The 20364-nt window shown below is 43.7% G+C and overlaps 2 protein-coding genes across 3 annotated transcripts; one reads left to right on the top strand and one right to left on the bottom strand.

The window, feature by feature from the left end:
* Nucleotides 1–794: 794 nt before the first annotated feature.
* On the top strand, nt 795–14663 carry ndrg1a (N-myc downstream regulated 1a). Of its 2 annotated transcripts, XM_086061932.1 has the most exons (16): nt 795–955; nt 5718–5793; nt 6733–6768; nt 9187–9292; nt 9369–9489; nt 10340–10402; nt 10513–10573; nt 11037–11123; nt 11217–11273; nt 11357–11460; nt 11551–11607; nt 11681–11732; nt 12051–12098; nt 12392–12427; nt 12843–12894; nt 13200–14663. In XM_086061932.1, the coding sequence occupies exons 2-16, from the start codon at nt 5737–5739 to the stop codon at nt 13442–13444; spliced, it is 1182 nt and encodes a 393-aa protein (XP_085918058.1). In that variant the 5' UTR covers nt 795–955; nt 5718–5736; the 3' UTR covers nt 13445–14663. The 2 variants fall into 2 exon arrangements, with proteins under 2 accessions (XP_085918058.1, XP_085918059.1); XM_086061933.1 differs by lacking the exons at nt 795–955; nt 5718–5793; nt 6733–6768 and adding an exon at nt 7710–8430.
* Nucleotides 14664–15074: 411 nt separating this feature from the next.
* On the bottom strand, nt 15075–19668 carry ccn4a (cellular communication network factor 4a). The gene is made up of 5 exons (XM_086061934.1): nt 19289–19668; nt 18458–18740; nt 17645–17899; nt 17358–17551; nt 15075–15601 (listed from the first exon to the last, which is right to left on the bottom strand). Exons 1-5 carry the CDS (start codon nt 19334–19336, stop codon nt 15302–15304), a joined length of 1080 nt encoding a protein of 359 aa, XP_085918060.1. The 5' UTR covers nt 19337–19668; the 3' UTR covers nt 15075–15301.
* Nucleotides 19669–20364: the final 696 nt, after the last annotated feature.

Below are 20364 nucleotides of genomic sequence, written 5' to 3' on the forward strand. Positions count from 1 at the left end.
TCTCCGAATGTTGTTCCTTGGAGAGGCTTGAATTTCTTCGGGCTGGCATGAAATCTCGTGCCAATATTCACGCCGATGAAAAGCAATAATCACGATTTGAAAATGTGGACATCCTCGCTTTTCATTTGACTTCCACAAAAGTGAATTGTGTCCAAAATCTTAAAGATGCACAACAGTGTGGGACGGCTAAGTACTGCAACGCGAGTATCTCAGCAAACAACAACAAAAATACATTTTCTTTATGTTTCTGGTGAAAAGACGGACAAATGTGGATTTTTTTTTTAAAAAAACATTTCTGGGAAAATTTGTCATGAAAAGAAAATCTCCATAAAATATTCAACCTAGTAATTATACACATAAACACGACAAATAAAGTGATGACTAAGCAAACGAGAACAAAAGTTGAACCGAGTTCATCAAGGCGAAGCCCAGTCAAGCGGGAGCTGCGTTTTACTACCTCCCAAGCGGGTCATTGAACGTCCCATCATCCACCTTGCCACGATTTTGCTGCTGCGCCGTTTGAGGGCGTCACGGACAGCTGCACGCCTGCTGATTTTGGACCGCGCCGACACAGGCTTGTCCCTGCGCACCCCGGCTGCGTCTTTCAGAGTTGAAAGATGCACTTTTGATTCGTTTTTTGTTTTTTAAAGGAATTGAATTGGCGTTGTTTTTGTCGCTGCTGCAAAGTTGCACTCGGTTGCGCGATCACACCCCGCGGCAGATGTTGCCCAATCCGGGAAAGTGGGCCGAGTTTGCAACCCCCCCCCCCCCCCCCCCCCTTCGTAACCCTCATCTCCTCCCTCCCCAGGCTTTATAAAATTCCCTCATACCTCCTTCTACACGTTGTAAACAAAACTGCTGCCGTCACTGAACGCAACACTTTCAAATCTTTTGAAATACTTTTTTGGGCTGGACTTTTTTTTTTTCCTCCTTCGGGACATTTTGAAATCTGAAGGTAAGTTGGACTTTTAAACACTTGAAAGAGTTTTTATTTATATTTATTTTTTTAATTCGCGAGCACGCGAGGGGGAGGAAGAGGAAGAGGAGGAAGAGGTGTGTGCGCATGTGGATTTGCAGGTCACGACGTGTCTGGACGTGTTTGTTTTTTTGTTCGGCGATGGGGGGGGGGGGGGTTGCACAAGTACGTTTTTTTTTCTTCGTACAATCTGCAGAAAAAAAGTAAAGAAAGAAAAAAAATGCTTGTTTCAAAAACTAATGGAAAAGTCGATGTTTCGTTTACGGTCAAGGTACAATTGGAAAAGTGGAAAAAATGCATTGGGTAAAAAAAAAAGAAGTATTTTGTTTTTATTAAAAACGGTGTTTATTTATACGGCCACAAGTGTGTTGGATTACTTTTTTTTATTTAAATAATTGCTTGTATTTTTTATATTCATTACTTCAGTCACAAGCCTGCTTTGCTTTTTTGGGGGGCGGGGCGGGGGGGGGGTTGTTATGCTCTTAAATTAAATTTTATCCATAAATGTCAATTACAAAGAACTGGAGAAACGTTTTATTTTTGCGTTCTTGGTGACTTGCTTACTCGCGTGTCCTCCTTTTGGCCCTGGTAACCCATCCTTGCACTGCTGCGTTCAGGGCATCTTTTTTTGGGGGGGGGGGGGGGGGGTTGAGGAACTCATTCTAGTGCTACGTTCAGGATCCCACCTTTTTGTTTTGTTTTGGACCTGGTAACCATCCTTTCGATCCTCCAGTTTTTGTGTGAAGCTATTCCAAATGACGGCTCTCGAACGCACCCTCGCCCACTTTGATGACCGTACGGCACACAAGACCCCCTCTCCGGTCTTTCAGTTCAAATGTAGGTCTGCGTCGGCTTAGCTTAGTTTAGCTTGCTTGCTCGGCCCTGTTGATATTTGACCAGCGAGGGATTTGACAGATTAAGTGAGTTTGTCAGAAAAGATTAGGGAAGCAATCATTGTTGCTGCAGATTGGACGCAGACTTTGGATTTAAGAGAGTATTTGCATTGAGGAGAGACAAAAAGTTAAGCTAATATTGTTGACACAAACAATAACTAACATAGTCAACACAAAATTGCCTATAAAATAAGTCGCTAGCATCGTTTATACGACAATTAGCTCAAATCCCAATACAACGTCAACGCAAGTAGCTAAAATTGTTACTATAGCGTATACAAGTAGCTAACCGCTACACTAGTGCCAAAAATTGTCTGCAAAAAAAGTCGCATACAAGTTGTCAACCGGACAAGTCGTGAAAAATCTTCTCAAATTGTTTAGATAAAAAGCAGCAAACATCAGCATTACCAGTTGCTAACATTGTCTATACAACAGCTAACATCGCTAACATGCTAACAGCCATGCGACACGTAGCCAAAAAGTTGCCATCATTGTTAGCTGACAAGTTGTTAGCATTGCATAATATAACATTTGCTAATATAACAATTGGCAACATCTTCAGTTAGCATGGCATATAACACGTTGTGAAAACAAGTCGCTAACATCATCAGCTAACTGACACACAAGCCACTCACATCGGAGGCAGTAGAAAAAAACAACTCGCTAACCTGGTCAGCTGACATGAATCATTTGCTAACATTGCGACTGCATCGGGTTGCTAACATCCACAGCCAACTTTGTGAAAGCAACAAGTGGCTAAAATCATCAGCTAGCATCACGTATATAGCGAGTTGCAAACATGGTTTTTCATGCTAATTTCAAGTGCCGTCGTCATTTATTTCAGCACAATTCGTCTTCTTCCAATGCAAGGCAGGAGATTTCCAGGACCATCGTGACCCCCATCCCCCTCTCACTCCCCCGCCTTCATTTCCTCTCTCAATTGCATAACAAGCCCGACTTGTGCCAGCACTTCTTTCGCCTAAAAAACAAAACAAAAAAAAAGCAGAAGAGAGCAGAGCAGTCAGGACATGCGCGGAGAGGAACGGGTTTGACGCCAGTTGGTTGCTACAGACGGCAAAACTGCCGACCGCCGACCGCGTTCCCTCGCCCCCCTTCAAACCCCCGTCCCAGTGACATAAGAGCACCCCTGTGAGAAAGGGAAAATAAGTTGTCAAAATTCACACCAGCGTGTTGGATTTGGCGGCTCATGTGCTGCTCACGCGGCGATAAGCGGGGCAGGAAGTTTTGCGCCGTGAAGATCGTAGTCTGTTTTCCACATTAGCATTTGTTTCAACATGCAAAACAGCCCCTTAACGCTCGCCACCGTCCTCGTAACATTAGACGACCCCGGTAAGAATGTAAGGTGTCAAAGTTCACACTTGTTGTGCTTGGTACGAGACGGTTATGCGGCGTCGGAGCACATGGGAAGTTTTGGACCGCAAAGCCAAAAGGTGAATTTCCTGCATGGAAGCATTTTAGCATGTGAAACAAACGAACAACATTTCAACTCGCAGGTTTATTGTTTATTAACTAATTTATAATTTATTATTATGACTGCACATATGCTAGTCACGGGACAACAACAACACTGGAAGTTGTGAGGATAAAAGGCAGTTGTTAACATTTTCAGGAATCATCAAGTCGCTAACAACAAAATAGCTGACATTCCTGATACAACAAGTAGCTAACGTCAACACAATTAGCTAACATCGACACAAGTAACTATATTGTATACACATTTCAAATATTGTCGAAACAAGTCATCAACATGTCAAGTAGCTAACGTTGTTTATGGAACAATTTATTGCTAACGTAGTAGCGATGTCATGGAGCTAACATCGTGACAAGTCGCTAACATCGTGACAAGTCGCTAACATCGTGACAACTCGCTAACATCGTGACAAGTCGCTAACACCGTGACAAGTCGCTAACATCGTGACAAGTCGCTAACATCCCAATACGACAAGTCGCTATAACGTCGACACAAAAATGAGTTCACTTTGCTAACGGCCGATACGAGCAGCATCTCTAAAATGATCACAATATTGTCCACATCACATCACACGAAGACATCAAGTGGCTGACGTTGTACTTGTACACACAACATGTCGCTAAGTTGCTAACAACACAAGTCGCTAAGGGTCTACGCAAGTCGCTAACATTGCTAACAAATTATCGATACAAGTAGCCAAAATCGATATCCAGCATATACAAATGTGTCCATATTAGCACATTTCGATTGTCGTACAGACTTCAAGTCGCTAACATTAACGCAAAGTATAGCGACTGTGACATCATCGAAAAAAAAGTTGCTGACGTCACGTTAACATTTTAGCTCGTGGAAAAGATCAACATGGCTGCCTCGCCTTCTTGTCTTCTTCTCATCTCATTTTCTTCTCCTTTGTTTTCTTTTTCTTGTCTTTTTTTCTGGTTCTTGTCTTCTTTTTTTCTTCTCTTTTGTCTATTTTCTTTTGGATCTTGTCTCCTTCTCCTCCTTGTCCTCCAACAAAGGTTCCGCAGTGCAGCCCACCCACCAAAAAAAAAAAAAAAAAAAAAAAAAAGGGGGGGGGGGCGTGTTGTCCGACGCTCCTCGTGGCCATTGTGCGATCCGGATCGTTCCGGTCTCGCGGGCCCGACCGTGCGTTCGTGTGTGTGAGAAAGTATTTGACGCTTCCTGCGCAAGACGTCTCGCGGCGTCAGCTTGACAAGTCGTCGTGAACTGCGAACGCGCGCGTTAATGTGCTCATGTGGCATTTGCGTGCAAAAGTCGTCCGCATCATCACTTCTATCGACGCGATGAGCAATAAAAAGTACTTTTCAAAGCCTTTGGAAACACACAATATGTAAACGCTCTCAAACCTGCAGCCAGGACTGCGATTGTCCACGCCAGGCCGAAACAAAGAGAAATGTTAGTAGTAGAAAGTTGTTATGTTGCTGGTGTAAATGGCAGAAAAAAATGTTTGTGACACTGAAAAATTGCCTGTCATCTCATCTGGAGAGAAAAAAAATGACCCGGTTCGACAAACATTTCAGTTTATTTTATGTTTGGAACATAAAACAAATGAAATTCACAAAACAAAGTGACATCTGCATTTTGTTTTTGTTTTTTTCCCAGTTGTTGCTCATTTAGCAATTTTCTTGGCAATTCGGTCACAATGTTAGCAAACTTATCGGAACACATTTTGCTAGCATCAAAGCCAACATATGAATATTATTTTTTAGAGGGTGGGGGGGGGGGGGCAATATTTTAGAGAGACAAAAACTCGCACGTTTGCCACTTTATAAAGTTGCAAAAAAAAAATTCTCCGAATATGACCTCCCCCCCCCCCAGGACCAAAAAAAAAGTAAGAGGAAGTGCATATAATTGACAGTCAACATTCATTTGACATTTCAAAGTCTGTACTTGTTAACTTTTATCAAGGTCAAAGGTCAAACTGAGTTTTTCTTTTTTAAAAGGCACGCGTCTGTACTTTGTCAGCTTCTGCCTTCTTCCACGTCGTGACAGAAGCATGCGGGCACGGCCGGCCTGACGGGACACGTTGAGCGATAGTCAAAAGAAAAAAATGGCCCACAATGCTTTGCGGCGCATTTTCTCATCAGGCAGCGTTGGGCGGCGGCGTTAAGTTTCATTCCGCGTGTGTACAAAAGAAAAAGAAGGCGGCGGCACGCAGAGTGCTTTTCTTTCTTGCGGTGTCAATAAAGTCTTGTTTTTCCTACGCCGCCAAAGGCTTGTGAACGCCGCAGACGCACCCGAAGAACCGGGTTGGCGGCTGAGAAACGGATTGAGGTCGCGAAAGTCACGTTTGGATGACGACGCATGAACGCCAACGGTTTTGTGCTCCCAACAGGTCGCGCAGCCCGTTTGACATGGACGACATCCACGTTGTTGAAGCCAAACCTCTGCTGGTCGACAGGGAACTGCCCGTGCGTACGAACACACCGGCGGCAGCCATGTTGCAACGATTGCTGACGACGGATTTGGGACAAAAACCGCTGAGGAAATAATCGAACAGACAAAAATTGGAAGAAAAATGAAAACACACGTAACGTGGGAAAATAGAATTGTAGAGGGGAAAAAATACAATCTAAATATGCGACATGATATCGGAAAAATTCAGAAATATATTTGAAAAACATTTAAAGATATTTGAAAGTGTAAAATATCTAAATATACATGAAGGTAAAATAAAGAATATTACAGGTTAATACAATTTTAAAAATGTATAACCTGAAAATACATCAACGTAAAACTTATGTAATCAAAACATCTATAAAGTATAGAGGGAAAATAATATTAGTCATTTAAAACACATTTGTAAAAAGAGAACAAGAAAATCTCAAATATATGGAAAATATAGAAACTGTATATTGACAAATAATCTAAAAATTAAAACAGTAGAAATATTTTGAAAAGTAACAAATGTAAAATGTATATAAATCTAAAAATGAGAAAAAGCTAAACAAATATATATATTTTAATGATACAGGAAAGTATAAATTCAAGTCATTGGCATAGAAAAATATCAATAAAAACAAAATTTACACACAAAATAAAGTTAAACATCACTCACGCTCTAATAACGATATGAAAATCTGAATAAAAAAAAATACTACACAAGATTTGCTAACCGCATAAATGAAAAGAAATCTAATGCTAATGTCCCGTAGCATGCTAATATAACGTTGCGGCGTGTGTAGCAGAACCATTTGCGTGGATCGCTACGATGCGCCGCGATTCTCCAAGCGGGACAGCTGCCCCTCGGGATATTCGATTAGCCGCATGCTAATCGCGTTGCTGGGATGCATAATGTTATTTATCTCATGCGTGCGTGTTTGTGTTGCGTGTGTTTGTGTGTCTGGCAGGGCCTGAGGGAGGCGGTGCAGCAGCTCGCTATCAAGGTACGCTAGCACACGCACTGGACATTCATTAGCTCGCTATCAAGCTACGCTAGCACTTATTAGCCAGCCCATTGGTAAATCTTATCTGAGCCAGTGACCTTTGTCACATGACCCAGTTTGTTTGACCCCCGGCGAGCGCCGTCGAGCGGCAGGACGAGTACGCGGCCCGCTAACCGTCTCGGCCGCGTCTTCGCGGCCATCTCGTTAGCCGGCTAATTAGCTCCGTCTGCTCCTGCAGTCCGAAGAATGGATTCAAATGTTTTCTTTCGTGGCGTCATCTAAAAATCTCAATCGGAATTTGGGTTGAACTTCCTGTGCACGTCATCTGCTCCATCGTGTGCTTTTTAAAACTCAAAAAGCGCAGACTTTTCTTTTTCTTTTTTTAGTGCTTTGAGGCCGATCGATTTCATCAGAGACGATTACAGACTAACACAACAACTTGTTTGTCAAACGCGCGCACGCTGGGCAGGATTACAACGCGCGCGGCGCGGCGGCGCACGGCGGGGCGCGGCGGCCTACGTGCTCGTGTGCACGTGCGCTCGTGTGGGCGTGGTCGCAGGTGACGGCGGGTGTGTTTACGTCTCGCTAAACGGCTCATCATCCTCGTCCCTCTGTCTCGGAGGACGAAGGTGTCAAAACAAAAACAAAAGTGGGAAATCAACAAGAAGCACAAAAAGGTGCTGGTTTTCGACTTCATATGTTTAACTTTTAAATCCATGAATTGACACTCTTAAAATACGTTGTAAGAAGGGATCACATATAAATAAATAAATAAATCAGCCAATGGGGACCACGTAAAAATAAGAGCAACGGGGACTGTTGTGTAAAAAAAACACACACACACAGAAATAAGCAGTAATCAGGTTTAAAGAAATAAACTTGCAAATATGTGCGGGTTTCTACGAATCACAACGGAGGAGTATTTTTGACAGTTTATATTGAATTTTTAAATCCCCGCATTGGCACTCGCAATACATACTGAAAGGAAATCACGTAAAAATAAATAAATGAATAAATAAGCGGGGATCGTGTAAAAGTAAGTAACGGAATCGTGTAAAAAAAGAAAAGAAAAAGTCAATAAGCAGTGAAAAAAATAACATTCAAATATGCATTCAGTGTAATATTAAAAAAATATATTTTTAAAAATGTGTATTATATATTTCGTATTGCTTATGTAAACAAATTGCTAATGCATTATAAATAGGTGTGGTCGAAGAACAGAGCCCTGCGGTACTTCTGCGCCTGTTTTTTTGCAATGCCAGTGTCACCTTTTGTATATTTTAACAACATTCCTAAAACATGTCAGACGGGCGGCAACATTTCATAATCTCGTAGCCCAACACAGAAAAACACACGCCATCTGTATTTTGTCGGCCATTTTGCGAAGCCTTCCACGAGTGTGTGAGTGAATAACGGCGAAGGCGTGGCCTGGTCGCGGCAATCCAATTTAGGGATCTCTCCATCTGGAACGAGCTTGTTTTGACCGGGTCCGAAAGCACCACGGGAGCTCAGCGGGGGCTTACAGCTTAGCGTTATAAAAGCCTGGAGACGCCCGCGTTGGCGCTTCGGACCTTCAGCGTTCACCCCGATCTGGAGTTTCCCGCCAAAATGGTTCTGGACGATTCCGACGTGGAGATGATAGTGACCGACGTGGAAGTTGCCGTGAGTCCGCCGGCGGCAATTTTCGTTGATTTGACCAAATGGAATGTTAGCAGTTGCGGCGCCGTTACAACAAACCGGTTTGGAAAACCACAACGTTTTGATGAATAATTATTGTTGGTTATTTGTTACGTGCATTTGCGATTTGTAAAACAATTTAGTCGAATTTGTTTTATATCACAAAATTAGATTTTTGCTCAACATTTTTTTTAATTAGGTTTGTAATGTCCACATTAGTTCATGTTTGAATTTTTATTTATACTTTAAAAGGAATTTATTTTATTTTTTCGATTGTGTTTCAAATCAATATTTGTAATGGATTCATGTGTTTTAAGTAAAATAAATACACTAAATTTAATTTGAAATGAAAACCTATTCAATTATTCTAAAAATATATCATAGTGAGTGTTCAAAATGTACACACACCAACAATGATACTTTTATTTTCCATGACAGATTATTAGTTCCTTTTTTAAATGCTTAAATTTGCTAAGAAATAAAATTTTCACGTTTCACAATTATTATAAAATTAATTTAGCCAACTAATAAATAATTACATTCATTTTTTTAACTATTTTTACAATTTAATTCAATTATAATATTTTGGATTCTTGTTCAAAATATTTGTCTTGTTTTCACTTGATGTCGATTATTTTTTAACATTACGCACCCTTAAAATGGCATATTGGGTTATTTTGAAGGCAGCGGCTTGCATGGCGTCTAAAGATTAAAAGTAGTGCTTTGGCGTCGTTTTGGCAGGAGCACGATGTGGAGACCCCTTTCGGGCGACTCCACTGCACCATGCGGGGGGTCCCCAAAGGCGAGCGGCCCGTCATCCTGACCTTCCACGACATCGGGCTCAACCGTAAGGCACACCTGAACGCCGTCTCTTGCTCATCTTCCTCATCTTCCTCGTCCTCATTCTGACGTGTTGTGGGCAGACAAGACGTGCTGGGACTCGCTGTTCCAGCACGAGGACATGGTGGAGATCCTGCACCACTTCGCCGTGTGTCACGTGGACGCGCTCGGACAGCACGAGGGCGCCAACACCTTCTCCACTGGGTGAGCAAAAGGCACACGCACACGCGCACGCGCACGCGCACGGCGGTGACCTTTGACATGGCTGCGAGATGTGCTTAAGGCGACCTCGTTTGCCGAGTACTGGTTTGGACAAGTGGACGCGCAATCTCGTACAAATCTAATAATTATTTTCATTGTTTTTAAAAAATCATCATTAATACAAATGTTATGGTGATATTTATCATATTTTATAGTTTTTTTTTAATATATATTTTTAATTACTGAAGTTTATATAAAAGTATATGAGAATGTTTTTTATATTTTAGTTTCATTTTTCCAAATATTCATATTATGTTGTATAAGTTGAATTTGTATTATGACATAACAAAATTCTGTATTTGTAACATTTCTATTCTATGTCTTTCTTTTTTCTATTTTTAGATTGTATTGTTTTTTTTTGTTGCTGCATAAAATATACATTTTCTTTCATTATATTTTAAATTCACTTAATTTGTAAAAAAAAAGTAGTTTTGTGAACGCTAATGCTAAAAATCAAGTCAACAAATCAAAGTTAAACAACAACAACAAATCGTACATGCGAATAATTATAAAACATGCTTGGAAAAATTCGACCTGGTCACTTGTCGCTAGGCAAAATTTATAGAACATTTGTATTTTATGCCATAAATTATTATTTTGTTAACATGCTATTATTAAAGCTGCACATATATTTTAAATTATATTTAATATATATTGTAATTTTTTTTATATGCATATATTTTTAAAAAGACTAAATAAATAAATAAAAATACATTTAAAATGACATTTCTGTTAAAAATTTGACAATTTGATGTTTTTTTTTCTTTCAAACAACACTATTTCTCTGGCCCAGCTACGAGTACCCGTCGATGGACGAGCTTTCCGAGACGCTCCCGCTGGTACTGAAGCATTTCGGGTGCGTTGAAACGTTCGTTCATGAAATGGCCGCCGAGCCGCATCGGGCCGAGTCGGGGTGCCAGATTGTTCTTGTGACTTGTCCTAACAGCTTGTGTGTGTGCGTTGCAGGCTGAAGTCCGTTATTGGATTAGGGATGGGAGCCGGCGCCTTCATGCTGACCAGATTCGCTGTAAACCAACCACACACACACACACACGCGCGCACACACACGCACGCGCGCACACACACACGCGCGCACGCACGCACGCCTCTTCCTCGTTCAGGCTTAATCATTTGCTAACATTTTTGCTGATTTTGGCAACAAACGTCTCTGGAATGTTCCAACATTGAACACGTGTTAATTTTTCACACAAAAATAATACTTATATATAATAACTGCACATGATGTAAATCATAAAAAAATAAAAATAAAATAAAAACATGGTCATGATTGTTTGGCCTGGTCACTTGTTGCCAGGCAGAATTGCTATTATTGGCTCAACCGGTGGGGTTGCGAGTGCAACACAAAAATCCTCACCGGCACATTTGCGGGCAATCGTTTGAGAAAATGTTCCGAAAACTAAAATGCAGATTCTACAAAGTGTCGTGCGGGCGAACGTAATCCGGCGTCATTGAAATGACGTTTGTGTTAGCTGGATTACCCGAAAATGGTGGAAGGTCTGCTGCTCATCAACATCAACCCGTGTGCCGAGGGCTGGATGGACTGGGCTGCGCACAAGGTCAGGAAAAGATCATTTCAGTACAAAAAGCACCAAAATATGAATATTCAATGACGGCTGTGCTTTTAAAGAAGAATCTCAATCTGATCTCAGATCAGCGGCTTGACCCACGCTTTGCCCGACCTGGTCATCAGCCACCTCTTTGGAAAGGTGAGCGCGACGCGCGCCTTTGCTAGCCCTGCGCATGCTAACGGCCGGCGCATGCTAACGGCCGCTAACCGCTAATCCCGCAGGAGGAGATCCACCACAACCAGGACATGGTGGCCCAGTACCGCCACCACGTGATGAAGGACATGAACCAGTTCAACCTGCAGCTCTTCATCAAGGCCTACGAAAGGTGAAAGGTCGCGGGGCCTTTGGAGGCAACTGGGAATTGACAGGCTTGGATTTTGCTTACGTTGGTTTGTTTGTTTGTTTGTTTTTGAAGTCGGCGGGACCTGGAGATCGAGAGGCCGGTCCCGGGAAGCAACGTCCGAACCCTCAAGTCAGTTGGCGCCGGTCGCGTTTGTGCATCGTTTGATCTCCGCGCCCTGCTCATGTGTGACCTTTGAACCCAGGTGTCCTTCCCTTCTGGTGGTCGGGGACAGCTCGCCTGCTGTGGATGCTGTGGTGAGGAAAGCGCGACAAATGACTGATTCTAACCCGAGTTTCCAGCCCAACTTTGAAAACCCTAAAATGGTCTTAAACCCGAACCCTGTTTTGAAACCCTAACCCACGCTTGAATCCCCATTTTTGAAAGTCATAACCCGGGACTAAAACCCTAATACAATACTTAGCCCTACTTTTGTCATAAACTTGAATTGGAAACCTTCTCCCGGGGCTTGAGCAACCAATTCTGGAACCCGAGACCTCTTTTGAAACCCTAAACCTGCCTTAAAAGCCTGGTTTGAATTTGTCTCTAATTTGGGTGTGTTGCCGTCGGTGCAGGTGGAGTGCAACACCAAACTGGACCCCACAAAAGCGACCCTGCTCAAGGTGCGAGCCGTCGTCACGGAAATGCCGGCGCTTTTTGTGTGTGTTCACCTGGTGACACATTAACCGGCGGCTGTGCTCAATCTGCCGCGTCTGACCTACTTGCGGCGACCTCTGGCTCGCCCGACAGGCCGCCGTGCGTGCGTGCGTGGCGGCCAAAGCTGATGTGGAGAAAACAACGTCGCCTCTTTCATGACTTTTGCTGTTGTTGTTTTTCCTGATTCTTTTGTGTCTCACCTGCTTTCAATTGATGACGAATCAATATTGTAATCATCTCATCTTTCATTCTCATTCAGATGGCCGACTGCGGGGGCATGCCCCAGATTGACCAGGTATGTATGACATCATACGTTCATCGATGGATTTACAAATGGGCAATTACGTGAAATAAATACAAAGGCATAGTTGTGCTCTAGCGCCCCCTGGAAGGCGATGTGGGGTATTTCAACGTTAAGTCACATGAATATTTTGGCATGGAAAAGTAAGAAATAATCATAAATACATTTATGTCAAAAAGCCTTTTAGAGCTTTTAGAAATAAAAACATTTTTAACTGTATAAAATGTTATAAGTGCAATTTTTTTAGTTTTTGTGACATTCGATTTTCATCAATTATTATGAAACAGCTCTTGTCAAACTCTTATATCAATCTGAAATGAAAATGATGCAGACCATATTTTCCGATCTATATGCAAGTGTTCAAATAAATCACGTGAATAATTGTTTAGCATTTTTCTCTCTTTTGCAGCCGGGCAAGTTGACAGAGGCGTTCAAGTACTTCATTCAGGGAATGGGCTACAGTAAGTCCACATTGTTCTTTTGTAATACACTACTGCCTCCTTGTGGCCAAATTAGGGGTTAGCGCTTGCTTCACAATGCAACATCCATTTACTCTATATTAGCATTGCCTGGAAATTTTTAGAATAAAAAAAAAAAAGGTCAGTAAACTCTGCTAATAGCAAGTGGGGCAGTGCCAAACTTGCCCCAAATGCAATCTTGACCAATAGTCAGAACATGAGAGTCCATTTTGGACCCCAGCTCATGACGCCAAACCTGTACCAAAATGTCAATCACATGTCCACGTGGTTTCTCGTCTTGTCCGCAGTGCCGTCGGCCAGCATGACCCGCCTGGTGCGCTCGCGCACAGCCTCGGGTTCCAGCGTGACGTCCTTCGAGGGTTCGCGCTCACGCTCGCACACCCACGAGGGCAACCGCTCGCGCTCGCACACCAACGAGGGCCCGCGCTCGCGCTCGCACACGGCCGACCAGCAGCGAGGCCACGCCCCCGCCCCCGACCCCGCCCCCGCCGTGGACCAGGGCATGCTCAAGGCCCCCGAAGTGTCCTGTTAAATCGGCAAAACAAAAAAACAAAAAAATCTCGTTTAACTCTTTTTTTTGTTTGTTTGTTGCAACATTTTCATGTTTTCTGGTAAAAAAAATAAATCTGAATTAGGAGGGTTGGACCGGTGATGGAGTGTGTAGGGGCATCGCTAGGGGGCGACAGAGCGCAGAGGAAGCTTGTTGTGCATCATGATTTGTCTCTACCTGTTATTTTTTTAGTACCATACGGTCAACTTTTTCACATATATTCGACGTACATGTTTTTCACACGGTGGTGGGGCAATGCGACACTTGCCCCATGGATGGAATTTTTGGGGCATGAAAAGGATTCTGGTGAGGGGGCAATGCCACATTTACCTCCTTGGCAAAATCTCCATTGCCAGGCAGAATTTGTGGTGCATAATATTTCACTTTATTATTCCAACCTCACGGGCAAAATTGAGCCATGCTTTTAAAAAAAACAAGCAAAAAAAAAGAGTCTCATGCACCCCCCACACCGCCATCTTCTGGGCATAAAGGGGCACTGCCCCTCCCTCCGCACTTGCTGCCCTTGTAGACCACATCATGCCTAAAGGCAACTTTAAAAAAAAAAAAAAGATTTTTAAAACTATTACGAGGGTTGAAGCAGTGCTGTTGAGTCTGGAGATGATGTAGTACGTAGGGGCGCCACTAGGGGGTGACAGAGCGCGAACGAAGCTTGTGCGTCAAGATTTGTCTCGTTTTTATTTTTACTTTACCGACGGCTTTCTCACATTATCAACTTTAACGCATTTTTGCAAATCCTGAACTTTATTCCCGTTTGTTAAACATTTATAAGAAGGAAAAACAAACAACATTAAGGGACATACTTCTGTGTTTTTAAAATCAAAACCACTAAATCGAAAAGCTTTATTAACAATGCCGGCAGACAAAACGAACTGTTTTGATACAATTTTTTTTACTATACAATCAAGCACAGTGGAACAAAGTGGCGCCATGCAGTTGTTCACTTTGTACGCGTGAGGCGTAAAAGTTTCGATTCTTGTCATTAATGCTTCTGTTAATAACGATGATGATGTAGAAGTTAGCCGACGCGCTCTCCTGTCTCTGACTTGCACTGCGTTGGCAAATGCTTGCTTTTGTAGGAGCTTATTGACAGCTTTGTAAAGATGCTGGCGTTCGAGCGGCATAACAGTTTGTATTTATTAAGAAAAAAATGACATTAAAAAAAACGATAACTTAGAACTCATCTGATCTCAGTTTCATTTTTTCCTTGTGTTTTGCTGCATTTGTAAGAATGTTTTAAGGGGTAAAAAATAAAAAAGTATGTATTTGGCTTGTGTTTGGTTAATTGCATCAGATCTGCAGCAAAGGAGAAAAAAACAAGCACTTACCCAATTTGCTGTTCAAGGGACCTCCTAAGTTTTTCTTTGACGATGTTAAAGGTTAATAGAAAGCTTCCCACCAACAGGTTCAAGGCCAAACACAAACACACACAGGTGAGTGCACTTACTAATAAACAATACCACGCCCCCAGTCAATCAAAAAAAGAAGGGAAAAAAAAGTGTATTTTGGTCTACTATATATTTGTTTTTGTTTTTTCAAGTCATAAAAAGGTTTAAGAAATGAAAAATAACTAAATTAAATAGCCAGAAAAGCATTTATTATAAATATGAAGTGTTTATTTTTCCCCCCCTTGTTGGATTCGGGGTTTAAAAAAACAACTTGACATTTACATTGAAGTCTCTTTTTTGAAATTGCCGTGTGGAAACTCATCGCTTCATTATTTACACATTTTTCCAATCGGGAAGAAAAGAAGAGTTACAAATCTCAAACCAGCAAATATGGAGGAGAGAGTGAAATGTTTTGAAAAGGGGCGTGGCCTTGTCAGTTCACGACCTCGGGGTATCCGTAGTAGTTCTCCAGCTCGGCGAAGATGTCGTTGGGGTTCTTGCAGCTGAGGTTGCAGAAGCAGGCCTGCACCCACATCATCTTCCACGAGAGGGCCGAGCCGTCCGGGCACACGAAGTCCACGTCCACCGTCTTGGACTTGTACGGGATGCAGCAGCGCTCGTCCGTGCACGCGCCGCAGTACTTGGGCCGGTACTGCCTGGTGCTGGTGCAGCCCGAGATGCTCATGTTGGACGCGCGCTCCTCGCGGTACACGTTCAAGCACTTCTTGCCCGCCTGAACGTCACCAGGAACAACAAGCACATGACGGCAAACTCATTGGAGTGATAACAACAGCGAGGAGCAATGCGAGGGCGAGGGAAAGAAAGGAAGAAAGAAAGAAAGAAAGAAAGGAAGAAAGGAAGAAATAAAGAAAGAAAGAAAGAAAGAAAAAGAAAGAAAGAAAGAAAGAAAAAGAAAGTTACTAAGCAAGGATAGAAGGAAGAAAAGAAGGATGGACATGAAATGAGGGAAGAAAGGAAGGAAGCAAAGGAAGCAAGGAAGCAAGGAAGAAAGGAAGAAAGGAAGAAAGGAAGAAATAAAGAAAGAAAGAAAGGAAGAAAGAAAGAAAGAAAAAGAAAGTTACTAAGCAAGGATAGAAGGAAGAAAAGAAGGATGGACATGAAATGAGGGAAGAAAGGAAGGAAGCAAAGGAAGCAAGGAAGAAAGGAAGAAAGAAAGAAAGGAAGAAAGAAAGGAAGAAAGGAAGGAAGGAAGAAAGAAAGAAAGGAAGAAAGAAAGAAAGAAAGGAAGAAATAAAGAAAGGAAGAAATAAAGAAAGGAAGAAATAAAGAAAGGAAGAAATAAAGAAAGAAAGAAAGAAAGAAAGAAAGAAAGAAAGAAAGAAAGAAAGAAAGAACGAAAGAAAGAAAGAAAGAAAGAAAGAAAGAAAGAAAGAAAGAAAGAAAGTTACTAAGCAAGGATAGAAGGAAGAAAAGAAGGATGGACATGAAATGAGGGAAGGAAGGATGAAGGAATAAAGAAAAGAAGGAAGGAAGTAAAGAAGAAAGGGTGAAAGGAATGGAAGGGAGGGAGGGATGCAAGGAAGCAACAATGGAAGGAAGAAAAAAGATGACATGAAATGAGGGAAGAAAGGAAGGAGGCAAAGGAAGCAAGGAAGAAAGGAAGAAAGGAAGAAAGAAAGAAAGAAAGAAAGAAAGAAAAAGAAAAAGTTACTAAGCAAGGATAGAAGGAAGAAAAGAAGGATGGACATGAAATGAGGGAAGGAAGGATGAAGGAATAAAGAAAATAAGGAAGGAAGTAAAGAAGGAAGGATGAAAGGAATGGAAGGGAGGGAGGGATGCAAGGAAGCAACAATGGAAGGAAGAAAAAAGATGACATGAAATGAGGGAAGCAAGGAAGAAAGGAAGAAAGGAAGCAAGGAAGAAAGAAAGAAAGAAAGAAAGGAAGAAAGGAAGGAAGAAAGGAAGAAAGAAAGAAAGAAAAAGAAAGTTACTAAGCAAGGATAGAAGGAAGAAAAAAGATGACATGAAATGAGGGAAGAAAGGAAGGAAGCAAAGGAAGGAAGGATAAAAGGAAGGAAAAGAGAAAAGATGAAGGAAGGAATAAGGAAGGAAGCAACAATGGAAGGAAGAAAAAAGATGACATGAAATGAGGGAAGAAAGGAAGGAGGCAAAGGAAGCAAGGAAGAAAGGAAGAAAGGAAGAAAGAAAGAAAGAAAGAAAGAAAGGAAGGAAGGAAGAAAGGAAGAAAGAAAGAAAGAAAGAAAGAAAAAGATACTAAGCAAGGATAGAAGGAAGAAAAGAAGGATGGACATGAAATGAGGGAAGGAAGGATGAAGGAATAAAGAAAAGAAGGAAGGAAGTAAAGAAGGAAGGATAAAAGGAAGGAAAAGAGAAAAGCTTTCCTGCAGCAATGGAAGGAAGAAAAAAAGATAGTATGAAATGAGAAAAGGAAGGAAGGAAGAAAGGAAGGCAAAGAAGGACATAAGGAAGCGCAAGAGGCAGTGCTGGAGCTGTCGCCACATTTGCACCTTGATGTGCTCTTTGATGTCGACGTGGCACGGCCGCAGGTTGCACAGCCGCGACTCCTTAACCAGCTCGCAGCGCCGGTTGGCGTTGGAGACGCGCAGGGAGAGTCCGCGTCCGCAGGTCTTGGAGCAGGGACTCCACGACGTGGTCTGGCTCACGCAGTTCTCGTGCCAACCGCTCAGCCCAGCAGGGGGCGCTGACGCACGCACGCACACACGCTCGCGTTACTCTTGCAGAAAAACGGAAAAAAGCGGTCGCCGCGCCGTCCCCTGTCCCGAAACCGTCTTACCGTCCACGGCGTGCCTGGGCGCCGTCTTGCGCCCCCTCCTGGTCTGGTCGCAGATCCACTCCTCGCAGCACTGTCCTGGCACCTTGACGCGGCGCGGGTTCTGGCACCAGACGCGCGGCGGCCTGGACCGGGTGCAGAGCGGCACGCAGCCGATGGCGCCGTTGACGCACACGCATTGGTACTTGCAGCTCGGCTGGAAGCTCTGCCCGTTGCGGTAGATGACGCCGTCGTGCTCGCAGCCGGTGCCCACCATGTCTAACGGGTGGGTGGGGGGGGGAGGTTGGTTTTTTTATGAGGGGGGGGGGGGGGCACATATGGAAACATGACTTCTTGCACATCATCCAAGGTTATGGTCATCCTAATACGTTGAATGGAGTCAACTGGTCTCCTCTTGAAGCCAAAAGGCTTCTTCAGTTCTCACTTTTGGGGGGTGGGCCGCCCCAGTTTTACGCCCCCTGCGGGTCACAGAGAGGACCTCCGGTTTGAGGAAGTAAACCCTCGCGTGTCCAGATTCAAAACGGTGTGTTCATTCCATCCGGTTGCAGAAGTCGAAGAACCCTTGCACGGAGTTTGGCTTCGACCGCAGGCGCTTCTATTCAACCGGCAGCGACGTGCGCAACGGTCCGCACCCAACCAAAAACAACAACAAGCCACAGTGGACCCGAACCATCAACAGGACGACTTCACACCCGAAACTTCCAACTGAAGAAGTCTTTCGGATTCAGTCCAATTGGCTCCATTCAACTTTTGCGGATGACCACGACCCGGAAGACGGCGGGTCTACGCAGACCCGTGGCGGGGGCGGACACTTACATGCACACAAGCCCTTTTCGTACCTCGGCTTGTCCGAGCTGTAGTCGCAGTACAGCCCCTTGTGGTGGTCGCAGGTGTCCCTCTCGTTGCACACCCCGCCCACCTGCTGGGCGCACGCCCTGCAGCAGTCGCAGCCGTCCATCATGAGGCTGACGCCCGGCGGGCAGGCGGGGGGCCCGGCGGGACACTCGCAAGGCCACCGGCAGTACCGCGTGATGTTGAAGGGCTCGGCGGACGGCGACGTGACCGCCGGCGGCATGGCAGTGGAATTCTGGGAAGACGCCTGACGGACAGCAGGTCGCGAAAAATGCGGATTTAGAAATACAACACTTTCCAAAGAAGAAGTTTGGTACGAACAGAAGTTGGTTTTTAAAGATAAAGTTCAATACAGAAGACGATTAGGGTTAGTGAAGTGGAAAAAAAATAGGCTTGGCAGGATTCTCACTTCATTCTCAGAATTTGGACTTTAAAGTGAAAATCGTTAATCTCAGATTTTTTTTTTTTTTTTTTAATATTAAAAAAAATAAAAATAAAAATAAAAAAGTAATCTCAGATTTCTGACTTTAAAGTCAGAATTTTGACTTTAACCGGAGAATTAAAGTCAGAATTCTGCCAACCATTTTTTCCTTCTCTTCACTGGCCCTAATCCTCTTCCGTACATCAGAGATGCAGTGACCCCCGACATCCACATGGGGTCGCCAAAGTGGACTCAATACTGAAAACGTGCACGATGGAAACAAACTCATACGGTTACGTTAACCAAACGAATGCACTTCTACGGATTCAATTAGACGATTGCGGTGTTAGAAACTCTAGAATCCTCAACTGTACCTTTTGAATCCCGACTGCAGTTAGAATCCACAAGAGGAGCCAACTCATCCCTGGCGAGGCGCCTCACGCGCATCCACTCCAAAACTGGGGTTCAAGTGCTCCTCATGCTGCTTCATGCAGAGTTCCACATGTGCGTGCCGCGTCCTCCGCCCAACCGTCACATCTCCGCGCAGACCCAGCGAGTTCCGAGCGTTAAAAGTCCACGATGACGTCAGCGAGCTTTGACATGCTGATTTTCTCCTGCTGCTCCACTTTCACTGTTCAGCTCCTCCTCCCCCTAACAGACATCCCCAAACTCTCCTCCTCCTCCTCCTCCTCCTCTCGGATTTCTTCTCCACACTCTGCTTCGCCTTCTCTTCTCCCATCTCAGACCGGTTTAGCGCCTTCTCACAGTCCTGAACTTCCTTCTGCCTCCACCTGGTCCTCCGACCCCCAATTACCCCCCCCCCCCCCCCCCTCCTAAAACTCCTTCAGCAGGACCACATGTGCTCCTCTTTGATATCTGCCAGAGAGGAGGAGGTTGGCTGGACAGGATTCACTTGATTTCAACGTTTGCCACCAAAAATAACATACATGATGTTTTGTCCTCTTCAATTATGCAAGCACGAAATTATGTTTTGGCTCATCATCAGTCAGAATGTAATAAATATGAGAGAGTAACTTGATGGTGGTCCTGGCTCACCCTATCAAGATCAACGATGGAATAATCCTCCAAGACACCAAAAACGTGTGCTCGCAAGCTGTTTGCTGCACACATGCGCAACATTAAACCCCGATGTCATCCAGATCCAAGCCTAAGATCCTTTTGCCGCCTATTCCCGGCCGTCTCGTTTTCAGTTTTTTGTTTGGACCGATGTCACATCAAGCACCTCCTGGATGAAATTAGCACTGGCAAACGAGCAAAGACCGCCAGAGCTCAGCTGGGCATGCCGCCTTTGTGTTTTCAATTCGGATAACAAAACAAGGAGGCCAACACAACTCGTTTTGGGAGCTGCGCTAACGACCGCTAAATGCTAAGTGCAATCAGGTGTCAACAGACGCGGGACTATAAAAAGTGAAAATCCTCTCATTAAACT

This window comes from Leptonotus elevatus, chromosome 19, assembly GCF_054856555.1.
Source record: "Leptonotus elevatus isolate MCC_2025b chromosome 19, RoL_Lele_1.0, whole genome shotgun sequence".
Classification (NCBI taxonomy): Eukaryota; Metazoa; Chordata; class Actinopteri; order Syngnathiformes; family Syngnathidae; genus Leptonotus; species Leptonotus elevatus.